General features: G+C 36.0%; 1 protein-coding gene across 3 annotated transcripts in view; it reads right to left on the bottom strand.

Moving 5' to 3' along the window:
* LNPK (lunapark, ER junction formation factor) overlaps positions 1-12,064 on the bottom strand; it is a 50,191-nt gene that overhangs the window by 18,670 nt on the left and 19,457 nt on the right. For all 3 annotated transcript variants that reach the window (XR_003526616.1, XM_027637114.1, XM_027637113.1), the window contains exons 9-12: positions 6,394-6,612; positions 3,311-3,416; positions 2,535-2,605; positions 1,105-1,275 (exon numbers count right to left, since the gene is read on the bottom strand). Coding sequence is in view for 2 of the 3 variants with exons in the window: in XM_027637114.1 (XP_027492915.1) it covers positions 1,105-1,275; positions 2,535-2,605; positions 3,311-3,416; positions 6,394-6,612 (567 nt within the window). In the remaining variant the exon portion in view is untranslated. The remainder of the gene's footprint in view (positions 1-1,104; positions 1,276-2,534; positions 2,606-3,310; positions 3,417-6,393; positions 6,613-12,064) is intronic.

Raw genomic sequence — 12,064 nt, 5'->3', positions numbered from 1 at the left:
TGAGGGAAGAGCACATTGTGGCACAGGAAAAGAAACCAACCAAGTTTTTGCTACATGCACTCTCACAAGGCCACACCCCGAGACAGCCACTGTTAGATACAACTTCCCTACTGGTCCTGTGCAGTCTTCCCATGCCAGTAAGTAAAGGCCAAAGCCATTTTGTGCTCCCTGTTAAAAATAATCAAGCAGAAACGTTCTTTCTATTGCACTGTGAGTTTCCCACAGTTGGTGTGTTCCTAGCTGCACACTATTCAATAGCTTCCCACCATGATCCCTGCTTAAACTAACATGAAGTCCCATCAAGCACTCAACAGCACATCTAACTGGAGATCCTCTGGTTTGAAGTTGTAATTTCTGGAGTCTTTTAAAACACTGCATCTTCCTGTTGGCTGTACACCAGATGCCTACTGTATCTGCAGACTATAAAATGTCTCAAAAGGAACTATGTTAAATTAAAATTGACAATTTGTCTTTGAACTACCTGAAATTAAACAAGGCAGTTTTACTAGATTTTCCTGCCCTGAGGAAAAGAGCAAAAGGAACAAAGGCAGAAATTCCAACACACCTCAATCAAATAACCTGCCAAACACAGTGAAAGTTAACTACTTTGGGACATAGTCCCTTCTTAACCATTTCTGTAATTTACAGTGCTAGTTCCTGTTTGTCAGTAACATTTGAGTGAAAAAATTTGTTATGCCATCACTTGCATGAGATATTAACTAATATGAAGAAATTTTAAAGTACAGGAAAAAAGACACTAACAACCTAAGTTAGAAGCAGGGACAAGAACTGAGAAAACATATAAACTGCACTTATTATGAAGTCAGAATAAACTGTACTTCAGTTAGAAGGGACCAACAACAATCATCTAGACCAACTACATAAGGCTTGACCAAAAGTTAAAGCATGTTAAGGGCATTGTTCAAATGCCTCAAACACTGACAAGCATTGACCACCTCACCAGGAAGCCTGCTTGAGCAGTGTTTGATTATTTCAGCTGTTCTTATTCTTATTAAAAATATCTATCTAAACAGAGAGATAGATGACAGGGGGGATTTCATCAGACATTTTAAAAAGACCAGACTTGATGAGATTAGTACATACCTTCTGTCTGTTCAGCCTCCTGGGGCTTTTTCTCTCTGGGTTCTAGAGGTTCAGTTTCAGCTTGCGATTCCATAGATCGCCTTTTTTCAAAACTGAAGTCTGGAAGTCGTGGAGCTTGAGGTCTAGTTTTTCTTGCAGGATTCAGGAAAAAGCAGTAGGCACACCTAAATGCTACACAAAGCAGACCTCATAAGTAGCCTCACTAATTAACTTCACATTTCACCTTTTTTCCTACACTATATTCTGACAGCCCAAAACACAAAAAACGAGAATTAAATAAGTGACTATCAGTACCTGAAAGTATCTCCACCAAATTTGCACAAGCAGTTCCATATAGGTCCTTTTTAAATTCAGCATATAGTTGCTTTTTAAAAATCTGTTTGCTTTCAGTGCTGCTGTGCTGAGTAGAGCCCAACACTATTACAGATTTGACCACAATGAACATAATAATGCAATTCAGTACCCCCAGATGTTGCCATTGTTCTTCTCTTCTTTCCTACAAAATAAATTACTTGGCAGATGAGTTCTTTTTTTTTGCTCCCCTTAAGATGCCCTTTTCCTCACCTTTTGAGTAAGGAGATGATAGAAATTCCACAAGGTATGTCTCTCTCTGCTTTTTGAGGAGCATTCTGATTCAGTGGTGCTTAACTAAGAAAAAGCAGTTTTGTTCTGCAGAAGTACTGGATACCACTTAGCAGTTAAGCACCTACTTCTGCTCTCCCCATTCTTGCCAAAAGGGCAGAAGTGCCAATTTCTGGCACAGTTGAGTTGTGAACTCACTTGAACTAAGGTGACATATAGACTACATATCTTTGGTTTCATAGGAAACATTCAGTGCTGTATATTTACTTACAAAGTTAAGTAAAACATAATTAAATAGAAGATTTATCTCAGATTCCCTGGTTTCTTAAGTATCAGGCTTACACTTGTGGTAGAAGGCAGGCAAAGTAAAACATCTGTGTTCTATAAAGAGCTGTGTCTGTCTCAAGTTATTGTCAGCCATAAATTCACATAGAGCCCCCAAGGGCTTGTTCCCACTTTTCCCGATATCTCCCCAAGATCTTCTTGACAAAGCAAAATTTTAAGTTCTGTTAAAAGAGGTACACTTTAAAGTCAGATAGCTTCTCAACATAAAACCCTTCTGAGAACCATTCATAGCCAGTAGCAATGTTCAGGGAATGTTCAGCTTATTTCCACTGAACAGTTTTCTACACGTAAAATGCTTGACCTCAAGGTTGCAATAAAGTACTTCTTTAAGTCTTGAAGGAAGTCTTTAGATACAGCGTAATAAGTTACCCAAAAATGTTTCCATATGATTTGGTACTTCACAATGACAGTTAAGTACTTAACTGCAACCAAAAAGAAGTATGATGAATACTAGTTATGAAACATTAGCTTAGTAACAGAGCCTAACACAGATTATCTCTTACCTATGTATTCAAACTCCTCCTTCAAAGCCATACCATTGTGGGAAAAGCATTGTTGACATATAAGGGCATACCTGGAAAGTATGAATAATATATAATTACATACCTTTAAGTAATAACACACTGAAGGGAGATGTATTTTACCTTACATATTGACTAATACCTTAGATATTTTCTCTTAAAAGGTAATTTCCACAATGAAATTATTATCCCGAAAAGCAAACTAAATCTGTATATTACATAATAGTATTTAAAGTTGGTTTAAGCACAGTGAAATATTCTTAGCTACACTTGAAACCTCATGGTTCAACATATTTCTAATATCATCAGTGTTAGAAAATAACATCCAAATTAAGTTAATATTCACTAGAATACAGTCAATACGAAAAGTTACCACAGTTAACATGGAAGTTCTGATAGGACTGGACAGTTCTGAAGACAATCTTAAAGGTATTTAAAATGGATATAAAGCTGAAGTGTTAATGCAATTGGTTTGGGGTTTTTTTGTTCAAAATATAAATCATTCACCCACTTGAGCACAGATTTTTCTTTGTATCACATGGCTAAGACCACCCAAAACAGAGGTTAATTTTGCCAAAATATTACCAGTATACCTGCAAAGAGATACCAGGTGAAACAAGGAGAAAAAAACATTTAATTATGAAAATTTTGGACAAATTCATTTGCAATCCTTTTAACCTTGACGTCTGGCTTAAACAAAAAGGTTAAGAAGCTTTCTTTCCCCTAAGTGTTTAGTATTTCTTTTATAACACTTTTACCTGTTCTGAGGACCATCACCAACCAAATATTCAATAACTCTATCCACAACTCCTCTTTCTCGAGGAAGAATAGGTCTTGCCAAAGGTGGGCCTGGAGGATGAAGACCTAGGAAGACATGAATTATGTCAAAATTATTTTCAACTATATTATTATATTTGATATTTTACTATGTGTTCTAGTGTAATAAAATAAATTGCACCTACTTAATAGACATGGCCATATTTCTCAGTCCACTAGGAAAGCTGTAAGATTTTTAAACCTGTGGTAAATCCCAAACATTGTAAGAATCAAATATTTTCAATAGTGCCCTCTTGAAGTGCTACATACAGAACAAGACTAATCCTGCCATTAAGGCTGCATTATTCATAACAGCACAGCCTTTCAGAACAGGTCTCATCAATACTGGATAACTGATCTAAATGGACTGTCCCAATCTTTAAAAGCACAAGAAAATTTGATCAGAAAATACCGCAACTTACAACTCTTCAACAATAAGCACAAAAAAGTTTCATACTTAATGTTTTTAAAATAGGTCTCATTTTCACAAACAAGAGGACTGAATTCAGGAGATAACAACCAGTGAATGTATTCCCAAGTTATCCCTGTATTTTGTCCTCAGGCAGGAAGCCAGATCAAGAAAACCTTCACAGCAGCAAGGTAGAACAAATTCAGTGCAATATAAACTGGATTCTGCAAAAGCCGTTTAAAGTAGAGGTCAGGCAAAATGCATTTCCTAAAGGTTCACAGAAACCAGAAAGACTTCTATCAAGAAAATGCACTGATAAAATCTGCAATAAAATTAAAGCTCTAGAATAATTTTGTGAATACCTGGCTTACACTTAAATGTTTTAGACCTACATTCAAACAACCCAAGTTTCCATATGACCTGTAAATCACCAATATATTAAAAGTTTCTAAAAGACAAACTAAGTAAAAATTGAATAAAAGTTACCTAGAATGAAACATCACAACACACTCCAAGAACTACTTCAATTAACTGTCTGCTAATAATTCAGACCAACTATCTTGGTTCTCATGCTGTTATGGACACCAGTAATTAATATAAACATCAAAAGCAATCATTGTAGAAAGACTGGTCATTTCTGCAAAGCTTGGCAAACTCTCAACTACCTGCTGGTTATTAATTTTCAAACATATGGGAGCTCTGTGGTAATACACGTTAAATTGATTCTCCTCTACAAAATATAGCATAATGAAAATGAATTATTAATCTTCTGTAGCGATAATTAAGGCTATTCATATTTGTTGCAAGCCATGCATAAACTTAGATACAATATTATTCTTATAGATATTGAATTTACACACTTTTCACTACAACTTCATGACTGAGATCTTATATGCCTGGAAGGTTTGGGGAAATACAAGAAAAAGTAGGGCTTCCGTATGAGCTGACAGTTGCAGTGGCTCCCACTGCTATCATGAAAAAATAACATGTTTGGTCAAAATACCAGTTACTAGTGGGAAAAAAGTGCCTGTAAGACATTATCACAGAAACTACATTGAATATTTTAATTCCCAGGCTTAGCAACTGTCCTTTCAAACAAGTCAGTTTCTTTCTTTCTCTGAATCATTTATGCAGTAAAGGCTGAATTTCATCCAGCTTATTCAATGTGTCTGAATCTTCCCTTAAGAATAAAGCTATTATATAGTTGATATTATTTTATTTTATAGTCAGCTTCCTTAACAAGGAACATGCAATTTTAAACTCATGATGGAATTTTCAGTAAGCAGGTATCAGTAGATGTGGTTTATAACCAAATGACCAATTTCCTGTGCAAGGAGCCAATTTTTGGTACTTCGAGGTAATCAGGATTTACTAATAACTTGCCTTTACAGTTCATAGAAGTTTCATAATACAGGCAAAGAACTACTAACAAAAATAAGGCTTAATGGACTCTACAGAGAAGTGAGACCACAACTTTCCATGATAAGTTTACTCCACTACACTAAACAATATGAAAAGGCATTTTAAAATTCAGCTTTCCAAGATCTTCCACTAGAGAGCAGGTATATTATGTATAGTCCTACTTTTTGACTGCATCATGGAAATTTGTAAGGAAGGACATGCAGTTTGTAAGACTTAAGTAGCTTCAAGTAAAAATCAGGAACACAGGGCAGAGGAACATATTCTTGATCCCTGTATATACAGCAAAGAACCACCCCACGTTACAGTGGTGGTCATGAGATTCTTGGTAAGTTGCATTCCTTCTATACTCAAGAAAGCATTTCATCTCCTTTCTTGCCTTGTGATCCAACTTGCCAAACATCCTGCAAGGATGAAAGGCCTGGCATGAACCCATACACAGCTTTACCATCTATGAGGAAAATGAGAACAATACTGCCCACCCAAAACTTTCAAATTTTGCAATCCTTTCAATATAATTTAGTTCATATTCTATTTAATAAAGTCCATTCCACCAAACCAGAAATCAAGGGAAAAACATTTTCAGGACATGAAACTAAATTTTAAGGAGTACTCAATTCTACCAGATTGCAACCTAGTGCTAAGCTTTTGACTCTTGTACCAAAATAACAATGCCATTTTAGAGTTCAGCTACAACAGAGACAACTTCTCTGTTGTATTTGGTATTTTACACTTTAATCTATGAGTATAGATTGCATGACTATACCTCCTAGAGTAAAAATTTAAATAAATGTCAAGATGTATGTTAAAAAAATATGTGCAGGGTTTAGTGAGAAACATGAATGTATTCTGAAAGTGTTCTCCTCTGCACCTGATTTATATAAGCATAGAGCTCTTCTAAACTAAGAACATAAAAAGGTATGCTATATTGTTGACTACAGAATACTGCAAAGTTTTATTGCCATTTAAACAAAGAAGCCATAACAGTTAAATGAGCTCAGGCAATAGGTTTCAGCATCAAAAGGTGCCAGCTGTAAAGAGTTATGGCTAATTGAATATGGAACTCCTGCTTAATCAGATAACTGCTCTGCTATTTCCAAATGAAATGCCATTTCCATACTGTCTGAAAATGGCCTATTTTATCGGTAACCAGAGAAAACAATATAAACTGTAAATAACATTAAGTGCTCTGTTTACCCATTCCAGGCACTGAAGTAGCAGGGGATCCAGGGCGTCTTGGTAAAACATTCGATTGTAAGGATGGCACAACAGTCCTTTCTGGGAGTCCACTCAGACCTGATGAGTCTCTCTGCAGATTAGGAGATGCTGGAACAGGTGACTTGGGAGAACCTTGTTTAGGAGTCACAGGTGGGGTTGTAGAAGCATTTCTTTGAGCTGCAGTCCTCTGACGAATTTCTGACAAGAAACATGCATACTGAATTTAACATCTAGCATTCTAAGCAAGATATTAGAAGTAGTAAATTAATAGTCTTATTCCAATCAGCAAATTACAGAGTCAAACAAAACCAGGAAGGTCTAAAACTAAAGATCACCAGCTATCTGGCTGAGCATGCCATAGAAGTAAATACCACACAGAATACTGAATTTTAATAGCAATAATCATTAACTGTTACATACTTTGGGCAAAATTCTGCTGGAAGGAAATTAGCAGACACCTTATGATTCTGTTCTCTAAGGCAGAACATTAGAGAGACGAACAGCTAGACTCAAACCACAGTGTACACAACTGACTACTTTTAATCCATGGTTTAAACATGCTTCCAAGTACTGAGCTTTCCATGGGACCAAAACTATTCAGTCAGAATCTAAAATGCCCAGGCTAAGTGCCTAAAGTTATTTAAAAAAAACAGACTGGATAAAATGAAACCATTCTAAAACCAAAAGATCATAGTTTCAGTCACTTGTTTCAGCAACCCTACCATAAAACCACATGCTTGAATTGTCATAGAGCAAGAACGGGCTCTGCTAGAACAAGTCTTTACTTTTACCTCTTCTCACATCACTATCAGAGTTACTATTAAATCACTATCATGAAAAACATACTAGGTTTCCTCAGTTGTTCTTACCTGAAGCCAGAATTCTCATTAAGTCCAGTGGGAATATCACCACAGTAATATATTATGGTTTGAATATTATAATAATCATGCAAACCTGAAGTTCATACGCTACTGCAACAAATCAAATTGAAATGAAACAGTCGCTTTAGGTCTGCAGACATTAACATGGTTAACAAGTAGCAGCTTAGTCTCTAAAAGGAACAGCCTAAGAATGCCCACAACTAAGACTACAGTACCCTACAGAGTAGGCATATAGCATCCACATCACTTTGAACAACCTTGCCTGTCTTCCTTCACAACATTTAGACTTTAAAATCATCCACATGCATTTCAAGATTAGAGAGATTTTTATCTGCTGACTTTGTGTCAGGCTGGAAGAGTTTAAATGCTTAGCAGGCAGTTTACAGGTCCACTGGCAATCAGCCACTGGAAAATGGGTGTGCTGAGTCTGAAGGAATGATCCCTGTCCCTGAAAGTACAACACTACCAGGCTAAGCTTCTACTTCAGATGGAGAAGGGGGAGGGAGTGTGTGACATCAGCTTACACTAGCTAAGAAAGAGTTGCTATCACTGAAGTACTAGGTCAAACATAAAAGTTCTGTTGGCAAACCGCCAACATCTAGTGCCATGAAAATTGCAACATACATAGGTTATGGTCTTGCCTACTTATCCGTATGTAAAAATAAGATTTAATATACAACAGAAGAAAGAATTAAAAATTCTTTGGTTACACCAATTAAAAAACTATAAATGCTCAAACTCTTATTAAAAATCCACCTAGTTCAGTTTCCTATGAAGCAGAAAAAATTACTAGTTTTCCCCGCCACCCTTCACATCCATGACTGCATCACCTCACACAACTTCATCATCCAAGTTAGATCACCCAATGAGTATGAAGATTCTGTATTTTAACTTGATTTTAGAAAGTAAAGTTTGTCCCTTCACTATTTAAGCTATTCAGAATCTGGAAACCAGGATAAATTGGTAGCTGCAGAAATTCCATTAAGGTTTCCTTGGTGACTTGTTTCTATTTTGAAAACTGCTCCTGTGTTGAGAGTTTTATCTTAATTAAGTATTCATTTATGATGAACCTCACCATTAAAATGTCTTCAAGAGCTTTTCGTGAGAGACAGTAGTAGTAACCTTTCAAGTTTTACTACACTAGAATAACTGCATCATCCTCTCCACGCCATCTGACCAACAGGCATGACTCATATTCAAACTATATTGATTATGACCCATGATTTATTATCCATTATACTCAAGTTTGTGTTATAGTTTCCAGTCACATACTAGCTCCAAAATTTAAGCTAAAGGTATGCAATTTCTCAATTCTTCTCAGCTCCACATATGTTCAAAAAATTAGTGATAAATATAAAGCCTAATTCCACTTGTTCCAAGATCATTTAAAATATCTATAAAAAGACATATTAATCCATTCTCTTTTCATTACAAAGCCTTCTTTACACTGTTTTTTATATAAAAACGTCGAAGATCATGACTGTAATTTCTACATATGGATGTTATTTTTACATTGTGAAGGTTGTCTTTCTAGATCATGTGGTTCAAGCACGTTAATTTTGATTGCTTAACAGCTCTAAGTCTGTTTCAATAGGTCATGGTTATATTCATATTTATTCTGAGCCCATTATTCCTAAGCAATTTCCATGCTGCCTGCAAGAGCTTTGCCCCTTTTGCCTGTTCTTTCTAAAGGGTCATTCCTGGCAAGTCTTCTTTAAATGACTTTCAATTAAGAAAAGTTACTGCTACTTTAATAACTCTTTCCCCATATTTTTGTTCCTGCAAAGATGTTGAACTCGAATACTACGGTCAGTATTAGAGAGATGTGCTTCAGTAGTTTTAGTCTCATTACAGAGTTAAGAATGCAAGACTCATTGCTAGTTTCCACAAAATTATATTGGGTTATTCACAATGCCTTTTTCTTTTTCCTCCACTTAGAAGTTCATTTGGCTCTCACTCTATTTTATGATTCATACTTAAGACAACTTGCCAACACACTGCTGCTCCCCAAGTAAGAGAAGTTACCAGAACCTGCATTATGAGAATATGAAAAATGCTCTCCTTGGCAAGACCTATAGCCCATCCATCCCAGTACTTCATTTCCTAGAGTGTCTGTAGATGTTATTTAGTGACAACACACTAACCTAAATTTCTGTTGCCTACATCTCTGATACCATCCCCAGAATCCATAAACACATTGTCAGGGATGTTAGAGAGCACAGCCCTGTCTAATCCATCTCCATCACATATGCATCCTGTTTCCAACGAACTCCTCTAAATCCTTTTAAATCTGCTGTCCACTTCTACTGTAATAGCCCTAATATTTTTTTGCAGTAACTGAATATGATCTATATAGTTCTCAAATTGCCTTATTTTGAGATGCAATGTGTTAAAAATCGCCTCTTGCAAAGTTCCAGATTTCCATACTTCCAAGTTCCACAACTTAGCTGAGTAACATGTCCATTGACCTCAACCCTAACACAACATACAGCTACTGCTGCTGTAGTTTTAATGAAGTCTTGCAATTTTCCAAGGATTTTCTTCATTAATGATTTTTGTGTATCCAAAAGCCAACTGCATGAAGACACTTAAATAACTTAAAAATAGGACTTTTATTCTTAAAGCACACTACAGTTTAAATTCTGCAGTTACCAGCACCGAACAAGACGGATGCGTAAGCAGACACATTACTTAGCAGGTATGCTACTCAACTGATGATTCAGTATGATCTCTTAAAGAATATTAGGATATTGCAGTGGTGAGGCAGCTGCATCTTTCATGTTTACAAGCATAACTATTTTATTTTTCCCTCACTTCAAAACTCCTTGGGTTTTGTAGAGAAGAATATATCATTTTTAAAGAGCTACAGTACAATGCAGGTCAATATATAGTTTACATAACTTGTTGGCTTTAGTACCAAAGACCAACCAAGCATTTTCTTTCTTCCTCCTCATGCCTATACCCATCCCAGCCTGTAACCATCTGGTATTGCACTACTTTTAATCCAAGTCATGGAGCAAATTAATTTAAAATACAGCCCTGCTAACAGTCATATTAGCACAATGAAAAGAGTAGGTATAAACAACAGGATATGGCTGATAAATATTTATTTCACTGCAAATATATACTTACCCTATTTTTTCTCTATGGCCAAAGTACTGAATAAGTATATGCTCATTAAGTCCACCCCTCAAAACATTTCTGAATAGATGAAGTTGCACTTAAATTTTCACATTCCTCTCCCTCTAGATTTCCTGGTGCTTTCTTATGCCAAACTCAAGATTGATATGAATCATCTGTTAAAGCTACCATTATCTATTTAAGAAGCACATGTCAAAATCACAAAAAAGAGCTAAATACATTGAAAAATTGGGGCACTACCAGCTGTTTTTCTGAGAACCAACTATTATGCAACGCTAGTAAAATCTTTGTACTGATTAGTAAAAGTGGGTATTCAGACTGTTGTATTTTGGAGATGCATTATAATTCAGGAAGGACACCCCATTTGGGATCAAAAGTAGGGGCACTGTGCTTTGAAAACCCAAACATACACAAGACTAGTTATTTAATAGGGACTGAGTAACTTACTTGTCACCACTGCTACTTACACAGCCTGGGTAGAGGGGAAGAGAACAATCATGTAACTCCTAAGGACTTTCAAAACTGCTGCTGCTATCTCTTAATAAAGCCAGGGTGACTAAAGACTTAACAGTGTCTTATTTATAGATAGCTATCTCTGTCTCTACAAGAAACACACATTTCCAGGCAGTTTCCTCCCCTGGTCAGTGTTACTTGCATTCTACAAACAGACCTGTCACACTACTACTGGACTAGTGTAGTGGTTTCTAACATATCTCAAGGAGAAGGATGAATTTTATAAAGAGTTTAAGAAATGCCAACCATAGGCTACCTAAACATTACAGTTATGACAGAAAATTCTTGGCAACCACCCATGAGCTGTATTAAAACAGAACAGAACAGGGTGTCAGAATGGCCCTTCAGACTGAACAAAACTATCAACACTGCAGAAATGGAATGATGGGAGAGACAGGTAAGGGGCAAACTTGAGAAAAAGCTGTTGAGCCTAAGACACCAGAAGAGATTGAAGCTTTACTGCTAAGGTACTGGACTGCAAATATTCACTGTCAATGTCAATGAGTAAGGATGGTTTTAAAATGACAATTTGAAGCTAAGCAAGAAGAACAAAACAGTGGATTTGATGATGCACCTTATAAACTCCTTTGTTAGTAAAACCAGGTGCTCTGCACCCAAGAAAACCAGTACTCCAAGAGTGAAAAAAGAAAAAATGTGTTTGGTTACCCACAAAAATTAGATACACAGTTGAAAATTCTAATACATTCTCTAAAGCAATATGTTTATTTTATGGAAAATTATTAAATGCACATCAGATTCTGAAGTTTATTTTGAGCATCAGCCCTTAGGTTATAACATAGAAAGTTAGCTACGAAGGTCTCTCTTAAGTGTGAGTACCATCTTCAGTATTTAAATGTTTCTTTTATATTGTCTTCATACTAGCATTTTCAGCCAAATTACAGCATATTATATTCAACCTCAACAAAAACATAACAGTAGTTTTTTTGCATAAACATTTGCATAAATTTCACATTTTTAATGCAAGCATTCTACTGTGAGTGTAGAGGAGAGATCTTTGCAGTCTTGAAACCTGTGTGTGCAATCTAGAAACAAGGTTTCCTTGAAATACATGCAAGGTCTTTTCTATTTTATTATTTTATTCAATAGCACCTTTA

The sequence above is a fragment of the Corapipo altera genome, unplaced genomic scaffold (genome assembly GCF_003945725.1).
Source record: "Corapipo altera isolate COAL_440 unplaced genomic scaffold, ASM394572v1 45, whole genome shotgun sequence".
Taxonomy (NCBI): domain Eukaryota; kingdom Metazoa; phylum Chordata; class Aves; order Passeriformes; family Pipridae; genus Corapipo; species Corapipo altera.
The sequence above is the reverse complement of the archived record's forward strand: the minus strand, read 5'-3'. Positions and strand labels throughout refer to the sequence as shown.